General features: G+C 41.2%; 2 protein-coding genes across 3 annotated transcripts in view; one reads left to right on the top strand and one right to left on the bottom strand.

The window, feature by feature from the left end:
• Positions 1-7,950, top strand: part of olfml3a (olfactomedin-like 3a) — a 36,236-nt gene extending 28,286 nt beyond the window's left edge. For both annotated transcript variants that reach the window (XM_033628056.2, XM_033628055.2), the window contains exon 3: positions 4,227-7,950. In XM_033628056.2, coding sequence (XP_033483947.2) covers positions 4,227-5,011 — 785 coding nt within the window. In that variant the 3' untranslated portion in view covers positions 5,012-7,950. The remainder of the gene's footprint in view (positions 1-4,226) is intronic.
• The window catches only part of syt6a (synaptotagmin VIa), a 106,802-nt gene continuing 95,966 nt past the window's right edge, over positions 6,597-17,432 (bottom strand). Inside the window, exons 6-7 of the mRNA XM_033630193.2 lie at positions 17,206-17,356; positions 6,597-13,380 (exon numbers count right to left, since the gene is read on the bottom strand). Coding sequence (XP_033486084.1) covers positions 13,309-13,380; positions 17,206-17,356 — 223 coding nt within the window. The 3' untranslated portion in view covers positions 6,597-13,308. The remainder of the gene's footprint in view (positions 13,381-17,205; positions 17,357-17,432) is intronic.

Raw genomic sequence — 17,432 nt, 5'->3', positions numbered from 1 at the left:
AGATACATTACATTTGGCGTGGTGGCATGGTGGTGCAGTGATTAGCATTGCCACCTCACAGTAAGAGGGTTCCTGGTTGGAACCTGGGTCAGTTTGACTTTTCCCTAGGTACTCTGCCTTCCTCCCACAGTCCAAAGACATGCAGGTTAACTGGTGACTCTAAATTGTCCGTAGGTGTGAATGTGAGTGTGAATGTGAGTGTGAATGGTTGTCTGTCTCTATGTGTCAGCCCTGTGATAGTCTGGTGACCTGTCCAGGGTGTACCCTGCCTCTCACCCAATGACAGCTGGGATAGGCTCCAGCCCCTGTGACCCTCAACAGGATAAGCAGTTACAGAAAATGAATGAATGAATGACTGCATATCATATCAACGTTTGTAAAGTGACACATGGGCTGACTTTGTCATCTGGAAATGAAGAGGGTGGTTGATGGTGTGACATCTAGGTGACATGCCTGCCAAGCTGAGACCAGCAAACAACCAAACCAGTTTTTTAGTTAGTCATTATTGCTGTGTTTCCAGCAGGGGTTGTGCCACCAAAAGCAGGTATTTTAAGCCAAAACACGATCTTTTCGTGATCATAACGAGGTGGTTTTGTGCATAAACCGAATTGTACCTTAACCACAGCATTGTTAAAGGGGAACTAATGTTTTTTTTCAATCTGGGCCCTAATATTTTAAACTGTGTGGACCTTGATCTAATGACTAAGGACAAATCTGGACCCCATGGCTGGACCAGTTGGGAACCACTGACGGATACGTTCGCAGATACGAAAAAACTTCAAGTTTCCTTTATGTTTTAAAGGGGAACTAATGTTTTTTTCAACCTGGGCCCTATTTTCTGATCTACTTTTGTCTAAATGAGTGATAGGATGTTCAATATTTGACATTTCTCCAGTACGAAGCTAGGGCTGACCTGCCTGCAGCCCGTGAGCGTGAGCTATATTAAATAATAGGGCACTCAGACAGCGTCAAACAACGTCAAAATACGTCATTGAAATTGAAGAGTAGACGAGGAGAGAGCAACAGGCAGAGGAACATGTCCAAATCCAGCTAAAGGTAAACACAGACGTTCATTTCTCCTTTCCGTTATGTTGTCGGATAATTATACTAACAATCTGAGCCTATCTGTGTGAAAAAAAATGCTCTTTTAGTGGACGTATTTTGACGTTTGACGCTGTCAGAGTGCCCTATTATTTAATATAGCGTGCGCTCACGGGCTGCAGGCAGGTCAGCCCTAGCTTCATACTGGAGAAATGTCAAATATTGAACATCCTATCACTCATTTAGAAAAGAGTAGATCAGAAAATAGGGTCCAGGTTGAAAAAAACATTAGTTCCCCTTTAAAACGTAAAGGAAATGTGACGTTTTTTTGTATCCGCTACGTCAGTGGTTCCCAAATGGTCCAGCCATGGGGTCCAGATTTGTCCTTAGTCATTAGTTCAAGGTCCACACAGTTTAAAATATTCGGCGTCATACTTGCATCTGGTTGTATCGTCGATCTAGTTTGCTGTGTCTGTTAAGTAGCTATCCATTGTTCTCTCATTCAGTAGAAGGAAATGGCACTTCAAAATAAAACTCTGTGCTGGAAAGTCACTTTACTTCAAAATAAAGTGTGTTTTTTACAAACTTGTCCATTCAGAATGGACCCGCGACCCACTTTTGGACCGCACCCCACCAGTTGGGAACCACTGCGCTCTGTAATGTACAAATGTATTGTGTCAGCTGTTTGCAGGAACATGTAATGCCTGGTGATTGGGCTGTAAACTGACTAATCTGAGGTGCAGTGGTTTACAGTTATCCCTTTTATTTCCTCTTATGACACTTTAAAGCTTTAAATATTGATGAAACATAACGTCTGGATAATGCATTATTTATTAGGAGTTTAACTCTATAAAACTGTACAAATCTGCTGCGTCAGGACTGTGAGGATGTAGTGTGGTCCGTTTTACTCAAACCTGCTGCAATGAGGAGGGCCATACGTACCATTACTGAAGCTGCAGAGAAAGCCAGTTGGTGGTGATAGATAAAGAGGGCGAGCCTGTGGATTGCTGCTGCTGGGTCGAATCTGGGACTTGATCAACCGTGGATGATCACCTGGGTGCAGCGGTCTGATGTTGAAAGACCCGAAACCCCCTATGACCCCAGGAACGTCACGGATGATGCACCCCAGTGCATCCTAGAGATGTGTCTTGAAACCAAATCTTTATTTCTGCATGACATCAAATGGAAATATTCCAAATGTTTCTGCATCACTTTACACATTTTCTTAAACATCCAGCCCATATGAATCTTCAGAAACTCACTAACTGTAACTGAGGATCTCCACTAGAATTTAGAACAATTTTCTGGGGCTTTTGGCTGCACAGTGTGAGCATGTAACTACCACACAGGAGGGTTGTAAGACCTGTTATCTCAATCTGTTTCTTACTATGAGCGATGTGGTCCCACGTGAACAAAAGTTTCTGCCAAAGTCAAAACCGTTTTGGTCATTTAAGAGATTTCTGTTTTTGTCCTTGGCTGCTTTTCTCTCAGGGGGGGAGAAACCCATTTTTTTTAAAGGTGAATTTGAAACCAAGATAAAGAAAGAAATCTATCTCCATCTCTTTATGTGCATCATAGTCAACGGAGACTGATATGAACTGTCCATTTGCTAAAACCAAACACCGATTTTCATGCACAATATTATGTAGCTCATAATGGCTTATTTACAGGAGCTGTATGCAACATTCAGAGCCCGGGGGGGATCACAGGGGGCGGGGTTGAGGTGTCACATGTTTTCCGTTGTAACCACTGTATGAGCGCAGTGCAGGACGGCAGCAATTACATCACCAGTGGGATACACCCGCACGTGTGGCTGGACCGGCTACCACAACAAACCACAGAGAAGCTAACATTACAGCACAGACACAGGTAGCGTCTTTACTCTTTAATGTCTTTACATAATAGTTGTTGGCTGCTGTATTGATGTTCCAAAAGTTGTATCAAGCAACTATAAGACCATTTTTACCAATTTCATTTTAAGATGAGTCAGCAGGAAACATTATTAAGTCAGCCAGAGACAGCGTTTTCAACCAACTCATGGCGCTGGCGTTACTGCCAGCTTAATTAGCTCCCATTCAGTTTTCACATATGGGAGACTTTCATGTCGACAAAGACAGTGTGACTCACAGTTGGACCGCTTCAGTGATTTGGATCAGCTTGAATCTCTCCCTCTTGAATCATCAATAACAAAGATAAAAAAGCTGATAGAAAAGATCTGGTTCTTTGATGTAAAAAGCTGATGATAAAAGCCTCCGCACAGAAAAACTTTGCATTGCATTTGGGCCGGAAACATCTAATCACTGAGTTGAAAACTAATCTTAAAGGTGCTTGACACAACATTCAAAGCATTGAAAGCACACCACTATTCGCTGAGTGAAGATATAGTCAAGTAATGGCATTCTGAGCCAAGAATGAAGTCAGACTCCCTCTGTGTGTGTTATAGTCTGAGCTTCTCTGTCCTGTGTTGTGGTGGACTGTCTGTCTGAATCCCTGTGTGTGTGTGTGTGTGTGTGTGTGTGTGTGTGTGTGTGTGTGTGTGTGTGTGTGTGTGTGTGTGTCCCACTGGCTAACTAATTGCTGCCGCTCTGCAATTGGCTCATGTGACAGTTACCACTGATAACGCCATCCTGTCATCGCAGAAGCGTAAAGCTGGATTTATACTTTCGCGTGACGCCGCACCTATGGCATAGGCTGTAGGCTGTGACGCAAAGCCTACGCCGATGCCTGATGTGCACCTCACCAGAAATGTAACACGTTGTGGCGATGCAGACCTCCTGTGTATGTCTGTAAGCTAAAAACTGACAGTGCTCACCTCCCCTTCTGCAAATGTTCCACCAAAACAAGACCCCACCCACCCATCCCTCTCGCCAGTATTTTGCAATCACACCATCGCTGGATCCTGGGCTTCGAGCTGCCCAAGATGATTGTGATTGGTTTTAAGATATACAAAAAAGTCGTCGCATTTTCTCCCTACAGTATAGCAGAGAGATGATGTGTGCTTCCAGACCTTTCTCTAGCGCTGATACAGCACTGTAGAGATAGGTCTGGCTTCGTTAGACTATGCTACGTAACACTGGGGACATTATTTAACAGTGAAAGCTTGACGTGTGTAGCAACAGTACAGTAAACAGTCACTTTCTTAATGCACCAAACCTGATCCCTCTGTTTGTTGTCTCTCACTGCAGACTGTGTTGAAATCATCTCTGGCATCAGGTCAGTGAAGATCCTGAAGAGAGTCGGCAGTCCCAAAGGCATGTGGACCAGAGACCCAAGGTCGTCCAAAGTTTACGTCTTCAATGGGACATCAGGAGACAGCATCTACCAGTTCAACTCTGTACGAGACTTTTCCAGCTCTCCTGGCGTCACCAGCAGCCGACAGATCAGACCTCCCTCTGAGTGGAGCGGTCCAGGCAGCGCTGTCTATAACGGCTATTTGTACTACATACAGCAGGAGGCTGATACAGACGTGCAGGTGGTCAAATATGACCTGCTGAGTGGCTCGGTGACAGACGTCGCCATGTTCCCCATGGAGAGCCACGCTGCGGTTTACAGCCTCAACCCAGAAACTGTTGCGGACCTCGCAGCAGACGACGAAGGCCTCTGGCTCCTGTACGCCTCCAGCGACAGTGAACCAAACATCAACCTGGCAAAAATGGACCCTGACACGCTCGATATAGAACAAATCTGGGACACCCGGTGCCCACGGGAGAACGCAGAGGCAGCTTTTGTGGTGTGTGGGACCGTCTATGTCGTTTACAACACCCGCATGCCCAGCAGGTCCCGAATCCAATGCCTATTTGATGTCAATGACATGGTGATCAGCGAGGAGGCTCCGCTGATATACTTTCCCAGGAGGTACGGAGCCCACGCCAGCCTGAAATACAACCCCGAGGAGAGACAGCTCTACGGCTGGGATGATGGCTACCAAATCATTTACAGACTGAGCATGAAGAAGAAGCTCCTGGTGTGACAGCAGGGAGGTGGTGTCAGGTTTCCAAAGGCAATAATAAAGCAAAGGAGCGGTAAACTTACACACGCTATGCCGAAAAGTATTTCAGTAGCCTGAAGACTCTTCATTCATGGTAGATTTAAAGGTTCAGTGTGTAAAATTTAGGGGGATTTAGTGGCATCTAGTGGTGAGGATTGCAGATTGCAACCAGCTAAAACTTCTCCTGGTTAGAATTCCCTCAGTGTTCATTGTTCAGGAGGTTTTTACCAGGAGATGAATTATCTGCAGAGGTCTCTTCCTCTCCAAGACAAACAGACCAGGTGATTTTAACAAGTAAAAATTCATTTCATGTTGAAATTAGTGTTTCTCCTATACTGTTTTGGATGTCGCTGACGTTTTCTCTGATAACTTATGACCCAGATGTTCAGGAGGTTTTTCTCTCCAAAACAAATGCACCCGGTGATTAAAACCGATTAAACTCTGAATAAAGCAGTTTCACGTTACAAATCAGTGTTTCTCTTACGCTGTTTGGGACGTGACAAAGGGCTACTAGCCGAGTATCCCTTTGCCACATCTGATTTAGACTTTCAAGAGGTTTTTACCAGGAGCCGAATGATCCGCAGAGGTCTCCTCCTCTCCCAAACAAAGGCACCCCTTCATTAAAACTGGCTAAACAATGAGTAAAGCAGTTTAACATTAAAAATCAGTGTTTTTCTGATGCTGTTCAGCTCGTCAGAGACAGACAGCTAGCTCAGCACCTGCTTATATGTGCTCACCTTTTTACTGATTATTTAAATCCAGATGCTCAGGAGGTTTTTACTGGGAGCCAAGTTATTTGCAGAGGCCTTTCCCTCTTCAAAACAAATGAACCAGGTGATTTAAACCGGTAAAACACTGAATAAAGAAGTTGCACGTTCAAAAAAATCTGGTTTTGCTGACACTACTTGTTTTGTAGGGGCTGCTAACTATGGTGGCCAACACAAAAACGTGAACAGCCCTATCTAGAGCCAGTGTTTAGTTTGTCCGTTCTGGGCTACTGTAGAAATATGGCAGTGCAACATGCCAGTCTATTCTTATTTTCAGATGATTGTACACTGAAGAAAACCTAATATAATATTCCATTTCTGCCAAAATATCCTCCTGATTTCTACACACTGGACCTTTAATACAGATCGGCCATAAAGTCACACAAATTAGCCTTTGCACTGCTATTTATTAATTTGACCTTTTTCTTTTGTGTGTAAAATACCAAAACAAACATGAAAATGCCACTCGGTTTATTAGAGGCTGTCAAGTCGTACTTGCTATGTGGTGTTCTGTGTCCTCCTCTCAGTTTAATTTGACCATTAGATTCAGACGAAATCTCATTTCCTTTGTGCCCCTTCCTGCTTGTTAAACCGCCGGCTGCGTCGTCATTATATGCTGTGTTTTATTGCCACAAAACTCACAGCGCGGCGCCCATTTTTTGCATAAAGTCTTTTAATCAAAGAAAATAAAATCATCTCACAGAACTGATAACACGGGAAAAAAACAACAGTCTTTTGCTGCTGCTGATTTTCAGACGTGTCGGAACAAAAGAATGACAATTTGTGGCTGAAACGATGTAAGATATTTCAGTTTACTTTATTACACACTGGGTCACTCGTATGGTGAGTCTCGATAATGATCTAGGAACTCAGAGTAGACGTTTGTCTCGACTAACTGTTGATATCAATCACCTGCACATTTTCTCAAACATTTCTATTATTACAAATACAAAATGTTCAATAAAAAATTGGAAATTCAGTGCTATCATAACAGTTGGAAGGGATACAAGATCATATCAAGAAACGTTACAATATTAGGCAAAGCTAGAAGGTCTCCAAACAGTCCATAAAGTGAGGCAAGTGATTTAACAGGTTTCTTCTACTATGAAAACACACCACACTGTCAGAGAAATATATGACCATCGTAAAGCACAGGTTTTAAAAACAAAATTATTACTCAACCACTTGTTTCAACACTAAAAGAAGATAATATAAATCTATGAATAATGCCATTATAGAGGAATTTTACCATCAAAACAACTGTGTGAAAATTTCAAACATTTGTGGAGGGGTGTTGATGCGATGGTGGATTACGTCAAGCACGAACAATAATGCACTGACTCCTTCTCGCTGTAACAAGTGCCAATTAGAGAAATGCCACTGCTCTGTAGATGCTGACCCGTCCACCCATCAGCTGCCCCCGCGCTGCCGTCTCAGCCTCCCAGACACACACTGGGCTACTAAACAGCTCAGACCCTAACTTACACATGAAGGAAATGGCTAAAACAGATCTGTCTGGGTCTGCTGAACGCATCTGCTCGCGTCTTGATGTCTGCCCACCGATTTCACAAGCTCTGTGATATATGGCTTATTCACTGTACAGTAGTTTGAGCCGTAGTATCACTCGTCCTCTGCTGCTGAATCAGGCACCAGCAGTCTAGACCAGTGGAAGCCACGGCCAAGAACATTGTTACATATCAGATTTAAGTGTCTGTCGAGATAATGCGGATGCTATTCAGTAAATTGTCCTCATATCAAAAAGACATGATCTGTACAAGCCGTACCAAATATAATCTGTGAATGCTTCCTGCCTGTATCACTCTGACTCTGTAACTCAACATTTCCCAGCCTGAATGTACTGATGGTATCTGTGCCTGTCCATTATAGCAAAACAAATCTATTACTGCTGAAGGGCAAACCTGAAACTTGAAGTCAATGTTAATAGAAATCGAATTATCAGGATTTATGCTCATCACAGAGACCTGCATTAATCACTGTTTTTAATGAAAAGCTATAGACCGGTTTCCCTCTTATAGTAAACTGAGGATGTGTGTGCAGCAGGAGGGTCGACAACTCAATGCACCAAAGTCACAGTGGCTTATATATATATGGCTTATATATTTCCATTGTTTAGAAATAAAGAAACTTGCAGTTTTTATGTGTATTTTGTATGTGGCATCTTAAATTTCCAGAATTCGTGTTTGTTTTACACACACTGACCGTCGGCTCTAACATGGCTTTTGCACTGCAGTGAAAAACTGTAATTGGTGGGGAAAGTTGGTGTTTCCTTTGAAGCAAAATGTGACAATAGACTTAGATTTAATCAACACTCACTCTCAACTCAACAAACACCAACGCTTGGTCAGTGGCCCTATATGTCAAACTATGATGCTCTAGGCAGTTTTTAGATTGCAAGAATGGTGTGTCAAGTTTCCACAGTTTTTCAAGATAAACTGACAACGTAGGTAAAAAAAAACTTTGTTCTGAATTTGCGACCTAGATTAAGGCAACAAAAATATACAGATGAGTTTGGAAAAAAAACATCATGGTTCAGCTTAAAGTAAGTACATTTGTTTCTAACGAAACATCACATGACACATGTCACTCGCATAGTGTGCTACACATATTAGCATACTATGTTGTTATTAAAATAACTCGATTGGCTTTTGGTTTCAAGCAGAACATGACGGCACAGTGGTGCAGTGGCTAGCATTTTCGCTTTACAGCAAGAGGGGTTCAAACCCCGGGGTGAGGGAGCCCTTCTGTGTGGAGTTTGCATGTTCTCCCCGTGTTAGCGTGGGTTTCCTCCAGGTACTCCAGCTTCCTCCCACAGTCCAAAGACATGCAGGTTAATTGGTGACTCTAAATTGTTCGTAGGTGTGAATGTGAGTGTGAATGGTTGTCTGTCTCTATGTGTCAGCCCTGTGATAGTCTGGTGACCTGTCCAGGGTTAGACTCACAAGTCAGTCTTTAGACGCTCTGCTTAACTAAAGACTGATGACTTTCTCCCTGATTTGTGTTTAGATGGGCGGATACAATTTCAGAGTTTAAAAAAACTCCCTACGTTGCAGAACCAATAGTAAATCTGCAGGGCGGTCCTTCGGTGGCTCGCTGAACTCTTGTGCTTGTAAACATAGTCCCACTAGAAACACGTGTAGCGGTACAAAGTGGCTCAGCCGCGCTCGCAGAAAACGCCGTCAAAGTTAGTGGATGTTTGTCGCGTTTGCGGCGACACATTCTCACCAACTAAAAGAAACAAACATAATCTTTTACAAGGTCATGACTCATCCGTCTGGCCGGACTATAGAGAGAATCGCCTTGTTGTTTACAAATACTTAGGGTAGAAAACCAGCAGAGCTTTTAGCTAAATATATATATAGCCTATATATCACATTTTTCACATCACTGTATCACCGTTTAGACTAATCCGATGTTTGTAAAGTCTATAAACACAATGATTGAACAAACATTACTATTTCTGTGTGCACGTTTAGCCGTTAGCGGTGTCTGTAATAGGTAATAACTCAATAAACAGTCTGTGAAAAAAATATCTTTTCCAGCGGATATCTTAGTTACAACATGATTGAGCTAGCAAAGCAGTTTTGTGTTGCTATGTGTGGTATTTATTCAGTTTTGGGGAATCACGATGTCTAGAACGCATCAGTGGCTGCAGCTGACAGGGACAGCTAACAGCAGCAGCAAAGCTAACATCAGGACGTCATCTGTTAAAAGCCTCCCGTTGTCTGATACGACATGAAACTACTCCAGTTAGCTCAATCATGTTGTAACTAAGACATCCGCTGTAAAAAATATTTTCTTCACGGATGAGCACACGTTTGATAAAACGGAGTTAAATCTCTTGGCATCCATTTTCAAACTCTCTGTGTGTTTGTTTCCTTGCGGACGAGAAAAGGGGGAGCGCACATTTCCGAGAAGGCGTGCCCTTTTCAAAAATGCAAGAGGCATTGCTTTGTTGCCGGCCGTTTTCGCTGGTGTGTTAAACACACTTTAGAAAGGAGTGTCCCCAGACTATCAGAAGGCGGAGATCTCTGATTGTCTGGTGGCGAGACTAGTCCAGGGTGAACCCCACCTCTCGCCCAATGTCAGCTGGGATAGCCTCTAGCCCCCACGCGACCCCCATCAAGATAAGCTGTTACAGAAAATGAATAAATACGTGGCTTTTGGCTTCAAACGGGACACCAACAGCGGTCTCCTGAGTGAAAGTCCGGAGTTTCATACTAAAGCAGTTGCTTAAAGCTTCAGAAAACGCTGTGGCCTTGTGGTTCTCATACCACTGCTAAGGGGTGTGCAGTGAGTATTTGACGAGTTGGGAGTGACACAGGGTTGACTTAATGAATTAATTATGACCTTATGAAGCAGGTGACTTTGTGAAATTGGGGCAGATGAAACATCAGATCTGTGTGGAGTAATTACCATCATGTTTTTTATTTGGTTTTCCACCGCTTGAGGTTTGACTGACGCTCTTTTAATTATATTATCTGTTCGCATCTTCCTCTTCGGCAATCAGTGCCACCAACTGTTTATTTCAATGAACCAACTTCTAACATTTGCATTACAGTAGTGGATGGATACGAGCATTATTTTGTGTTTTCATTTTCCAGCTTTGTCAGAATTTGCACTACGATTGGATAGAAACCAGACTAGTAACAGTGTGAACTGTCTTACATTAAAACCGGCTTCGTTTCTTCATCCTGTGCAAAACTATAAGAGATCTTATTAAAATACGATACTATCCTTTAAAATACAACCATATAGGGTCGTTTGTACAAGCAGCAGTTACTACACATATTTGTGTTAATTGTAAGTTAGTAGCAAACATAGTTATTTTAAGCCATGATCTTTGTTTCTAGACATAACCATGTAGTTTTGGTGCAGCTATGACCATTTAATGTCATCCATTCATTTAAAACTTCGACTGTGAGTGGACATATCAGAGATAATCTGTCATCCACTGGTAAGGGGAAACACTTCTGTTTATTGTATTCAGAGGAAGGAACAAACGGCCTTGTGGTTTTATTGGTTGGAGGACCAATACAATCACATTGGTCGTTTGTACAAGCAGTGGTTACTACACATATTTTCGTTAACTGTTAGGCGGCAACTTCTAGTAACTGTAGTTATTACGACAGTTGCAATGCAGGAAGTCAGGTGACGTGGCGCTTATGGTGGGAGGAAAGGAGGGAGAGGAGGTAGATGGATCAAACAAACACAGGATGTTCATCCACGAGACCTGTGTTTGTGTCCAGTGTGAAACAAATGTCAGTTTATAATAATTTTAATAATGTATAATGTCGACGTCTGTCACGTTATATTAATTTACAAACACACATACTTCCTTTCAGCCATGATCTTTTTTCCTAAACCTGACCATGTAGTTTTGGTGCCGTTTCAATTAAAAACTTCGACTGTGAGGGGTCATATACGAGCTATTCTGTCATCGACCAGTAGGGGTGCTAATTCAGGAAACACTTCGGTGGGTCGTCGTATTCATAGGTTGGAACAAACGACCTGTGTGGTCGTATTGGTGGTATGAGCTCTGACCTGAACTAATTATGTTTAAACACTGTGAGCTGAAAAAAGGTTTCTATCTTGGGACATTTTTCGTACATCATGTATGCCGTATGTGCATTGTCCTCTACCCCTGTATGCACACACATCTCAGTGCTCGGAAACAAAATTACTACAACTACTGGAAGCTTAAACTGGAGGAAAATTATGTATAAATCAAATTATTTTTTGATTTAGTTTTATTCTCATCACGAAGATATAACTCCCATTATGCAATATTTTTAATTAAACACTATTAACGCTTCGCTGTTTTTCACCTGAATAATTAAAGAATCAGGCCTTAATTGAAATTTTGTGCATCTTTTATCTGACTAAAACTTTGAGTTAGCGAAATTAAAGCACATTAAATGCAGGGAACCGTTGAAGGAAAGTATCCTGATGAGAAGAAAACTGATAAAACAGCAGTGCCACAGTCTTTTTCTTATAATCACATCAAAGTATCTTCAAAAAATAATCCATTTACCACACATTGCAGATCAAGCATCTCGCTGGCAAGTTCATCCCGCTCACCCTGTACAACATTATGATTAATGAAAGGATAAACATCAAGAAAGTTGCATGTTTCTAAGTTCAAGAGACAAATATGTTCACCTTTTTCTCAATCGTCACCACAAAGAAGCTACATATATTCAAAATGTCAGTTTTTTTTTTTTTGTTTTTTTTTAATCTTCACCTATCGTATCTTTTCTGGCTTTAAAAAGAATGAAACATACAGATGGCTGTACATGAAACTATACACATCCACCGAAACCTGTTCAGAAAAAGAACAAGAGGAGACAACGAAGTGCTTCGAACAGGAAAACATGAGCGTTTGTGTGAGTTTCATTTGGAAGAAAAGGGTGAGAGCTGCTCAAAAGCAAACACCAGAGACAGAGGTAAGGAAGTGTAAAGTGTGCTCGCAGTTTCCCTGTTTGCAGAAACCACCTTCAGAGCGCCATCGACAAAATGTTTATCCGAACTGTAAAATCTGTCTGAGTCATTGTTGTGTTTAATGAGACATTTGTGCCTTTGGCAGGTAATTTAACCTTATACTTGTATCGAAAATTAAAAATTTGTTATAGAAGTGAAATCACTATCGTCAGTTTGCTCTCATGTGAAAACCAATAATCCTGTTGTTGCTTCGTCTTCATTACATAAAACGTCTCGTCTCGGCTGCTTGTGAAAACACACTAAAACTGCAAATTGCCAGGTTGAGAATATTTTCCCTTCAACTCGCTACAGATCAGATAATTGCTTATGTTACTGATGAAACTTGAAGTACAGTGAACTCAGCTGGAGCTTTGAAATTCATTTGTTTTGCTATTCACAAACAATAACGACGAATGGAGCAGTTTAACATCTAATAGTTCCAAAATGCTACAGTTCAGTCTGGTTTTTATGCTAATACAGCACTTTAAAATTCAACGAGAGAGAGCCGGAGAGTTTTTGAAATCGCTTCAGATCCAGTTAAAGCCTCTTTTCTACCGCGGCCGAGTCCTCAGCGCCACTCTGTGAAACTTCCGCTGCTCTCCATCAAAGAGTCTCTGCAGCACAAAGCTGAATCTTCAGCGTCTGGAAAGTGTCCACGTGAGGACACTGAGATCCGTCCACCTCAGCTCGGACAGCTCCATATTAAATGTCTGCACACCGGATGTCCAGCCAGTCTCCTCTGAGGACAACCAGGACAGCTCTGGGTCATCACAACACCCACACTTCAAACCCTAAAACCTGAAAAGACTGCACTTCACACAACTAACCGACTTGACGGTGGTCCTAGATCAGTTCTTTGGAGTGCTCTGGGACCAGACTTGAGGAAGGGAGGGACAGTGAGAGAGGGAGGGAGAGACAGTGGGGTTGTGTTTCTCCTCAATCAGACAGACAGGAAGTGGATCAGCAGGAGGGAGGAAACCCCCTTCTGGGCTGCTGGGTCACAGGTGGCTCTGCTCAGGGACTAGCAGGGGGCCGGGGTGAGGGGCAGGAGCCTTGGCTGTCAAAGCTGGCTGTCCTCGCCTTCCACTGCAGGACACACAGACACAAGGAAGTGATTCATAACACATATGCTGCCTTTTTTATTTGCAGCACCGTCACTCTCAGGTCTCAACACAAGGCACATATCAGTCTAACGATGTGTGCTGCAGGAATATAAGAACAGTGGGCCTCATATACAGATTTTTTCTTATTTTTGTTCATACTTTAAGTTTCTGGGATTCACCAATGTTCTCTTATTTCTACTCTTCTTATAGGTAAGAGAAAATGTGGAGAAGCACGGACTAATAGACTGTGGTGACGTCTCGCAGGCAGCCTGTCAGTCATGCAGCCCCGCCCTTAAATATGCATAGCTTTAAGCCTTAAAAAAATGTAGTGTAAGTGTATTTTATTACAGTTGACCCCGTGTACAGTTGTCACGAACCAGGAAATTATATATGGAGACCAAAACCGTTTTTGTACCAGGCTGTAAACATGTTTATTCCTCTTGTAAAGTCGGGCATTTTAACAAAGGGGTCTGTGGGAATTGACTCACTCTTGGAGCCAGCCTCAAGTGGCCATTAGAGGAACTGCAGTCTTCTGCACTTCAGTGTTGGCTTCATTTTTCAGCCCCCCAAGGCTGTCACTTAACGGTAAGTGATACACAGATTTTTTCATATTTCTGTTTGTATCCACAATTTGTTCTTATTTTTGATATCTGGGATTCACCAATATTTTCTTTTTTTGCTCTTCTTATAGGTAAGGGGAAATTTTACAAGTAGTCGAGAGCACTCTGACCAAGACAGGAGAAAAACAATTTGTTTTCACAGTCCATAAATTGTTTGACTATTAGGTTTGAAAATGCATGTATGTTATCAAATTTAGATTCAACCAATAGAATGGACACCCCATGTCTTTGCCATCGGAGCTGTTGCTTTGATTTCAACCTGCTTTGCTGCATGTCACCTCCGCCCTTCATTCTTGATCTTGATCTGTATATCTATCTAAGGTTGCAAAAAAAAGTTTAAAAAATCAGATTATGTTTTAGAGTTATTATAATGATTAGATTATGGAATTTGTAGGCTAAAGAAAGACTATTGTACTTGTTCCATTGATCCCAATTACTGTGGTTTCAGTTGTTCATCCATCTGCTGACCAGTGCTGGAATGTAACTAAGTACATTTAAGTACTGTACTTAAGCACATTTTGAGGTACTTTTACTTAAGTGTTTAATCTCATGCAACTTTCTACATCTACTCCACTACACTTGAGATGGAAATATTGTACTCTTTACTCCACTACAATTATTTGATAACTTTAGTCACTAGTCACTTTACAAGTAAAGTTTTTTTGCACACAGACTATATGAAGATAAACAAGTGCAGCTAAGATGATTAGTTGATTGATTAGAATATTAATTGGCAACTGTTTTAATTAAAGTTTAATATTATTTTTCATGCAAAAACATTTCATGGCTCCAGCTTCTCAACTATGATGACTTGCTGCTTTCCTTTTCATTAATTTGATTGATTAAACTGATTTAATTTTCTTCAGCATTGAGTACTTACTTTTAATACTTAAATACACTTTCCTGGTTGTACTTACACACTTTTACTTAAGTTACATTTTCAATGCAAGACTTCTACTAGTAACAGAGTATTTTAACACTGTGGCAATAGTACCTTTACTTAGTAAAGTAAAAGATATGAAAACTTCCTCCACCACTAGTGCTGATGCGGACTTTGCAGTATCACAACTGTGTAGCCATTCCTTTTTTTTCCCCCTGTAATGCTATCTGTAATCACTTTATTCAAGTTTATTCAACCGTAAGTCAGTGTCACTACTGCTGAAGTCCTTCTTCTTCTTACAGTCTTTTTTTTGGTGGCATCTCTCCAGATCCTGGGCATGTGCCTGACTCATTGCATATGGCACAACACCTGCCCTTATATAGTGTTTATGGTAGGCATATATGCTAATATGTGACTTATGATCAAGTGGGATTTAGCACACCTGGGTAAGAGCAGATTTGGATGCATCTGGAGTTTACTTCTTTTATTTTTTCTCAGCAGAAAATATAAGAGAAGTTTAAGAGAATGTTGCTGCATGAGGCCCATTGTGTGATTTAACATTTATGTTTCCATTTAGTGCAGTAGGGGTTCAGGAAAAGGACTTAATGATAATAATTAAAAAGACTGAAAGCATTCATTCAAAGAACATAGACTCAAAAATTAGTATCTGACAGGATACCTGCATTATTATCTCATCAAAAACACAGACACGGTGTTATCATCTCTGTCTTGGCTCTTTATAGTATCAAAACAACAACAACAACAACAACAACCCCTTTATGCTCTCTTTTTAACCAGAATCAAGAATTACGATCACATCACAGTGATTTTAGCCTCTTTACATCGGCTCCCTGTTCGTTTCAGGGTTGATTTTAAGACCTTATTGATTATTTTTAAGGCTCCTCACTGCCTGGCTCCTGATTATATTTCTGACCTTTTAGCCCCTCATGAACTTATGTGTAGTTTGAGGTCTTTTTGTCTGTTCCAGAGTCCAGGCTGAAGACCAAAGGGGACAGAGCTTTTGAAATCAGGGTCCCGAGGCTCTGGAACGACCTGCCCGAGGATGAAAGCCTGTCTGAGCCAGTGTCTTTGTTTAAGCCTCTCCTAAAAACATACTTTTATCTGAGCTGTTTGTCTATCTTATTGCTTTTTTATTGATTTTTATTCTTGTTTGATATCTTTATTTTAGTTTTGGCCCTCTTGTATTTTCTCTTTTACTCTGGTGACAGTTTGATGACGTTTTAATTAATTTCATTCTCCTTTTTCGTAGTTTTATTGTAAAGCACTTTGTGTTATCATGATTATTATTACTATTATTATTACATGGCTGCAGAAAAAAAAGGCTAAATAAGTAAACAAATAAAATAGATAGGTTTTTCTTTTAGAAAAGCATTGTAAAGTATCATTTGTGTTAAAAATATATTAAAAAATACAATAAAATAAAAGAACATTGTTGATGGGATGTTCTGAGCCTTAGCAATGCAGGAAAATTACAGAAAATACAACATTAAAGAAGATCATACTAATATATTTTGTCACTCCTGTTATTGTGGAGTTCCCATCATGCTCCGGGGGATGTAAACAGGAAGTATAAAGATGCTATTAGTGTAGTGAGTTCTGACGTGGGCAGCGGGCTACGACTTTAGACGAGTTTTTCATTTTAGCATCTATATTTGTTAGCGCTGCTGAAAGTTAGCGGCATTTAAAATATGCCGAATTAGTTAATAGAAGTTCCTTTTTCTATTAAACTAATAAAATTACAGACAACTATCACCGGATAATTTAAAAACTGAAGAAAAGCTTTAATCGCGATGATTTTCAGTGAAGTTCTGGACTCACAAGTAGCGTCTTTTTTCTTTGACTTCTACGCGAATTTAAGGACGTTTACTCGTGATGTACATCAAAGATAATGGCATTTTCTGAAAGAGTAAGTCACACAAAATTAAAAAATATATTAAAAATATGTGTATTATGTTTGTGTGTTGAGATTTGACTGAGTTATAAGACCGAGAAGGAGTCCGGTTTGTGACGCAGTTAGCTTAATTGCCTCTACAAGCCGTTTATTAGACATTCCTGCTGATGCTGCTTGTTGAGTGTTGGTGGGCATCCAAACTACATAAACGACCACTTGTATGCACTTGTCCCTTCACCACATGCCTCATGTCACTCCCACTGTGCCCCTTAAACTCATAGCACGGTATAATTTAAACTCTTGGAGGTGAAAATGACCATCCAAGCCCCTGAGTCTTCATCCAAAATTATATAAATATACAGAATGCTCCTTTAAAATGACTCCAATCAAACCTACCTCCTTCTCAGACTTCTTGGACTCCAGCAGGGGGTGCCAGTGTGCAATGGGCTTGCGTGGATAAGCCAGCATCTCGTTCCAGTGGTCCCTGCCAAGTCCCTCGGCATGGCATCCAACCCTCATCACACCAATGATCTCATTATGACCTACCCTGTGGGGACACACATACATACACACACACACGTACTGTATGAATACATCTGACTTAACCTGACAGGACAACTCAT

This window comes from Epinephelus lanceolatus, chromosome 8 (genome assembly GCF_041903045.1).
Source record: "Epinephelus lanceolatus isolate andai-2023 chromosome 8, ASM4190304v1, whole genome shotgun sequence".
Classification (NCBI taxonomy): Eukaryota; Metazoa; Chordata; class Actinopteri; order Perciformes; family Serranidae; genus Epinephelus; species Epinephelus lanceolatus.
This window is presented reverse-complemented; position numbering and strand designations above follow the sequence as displayed.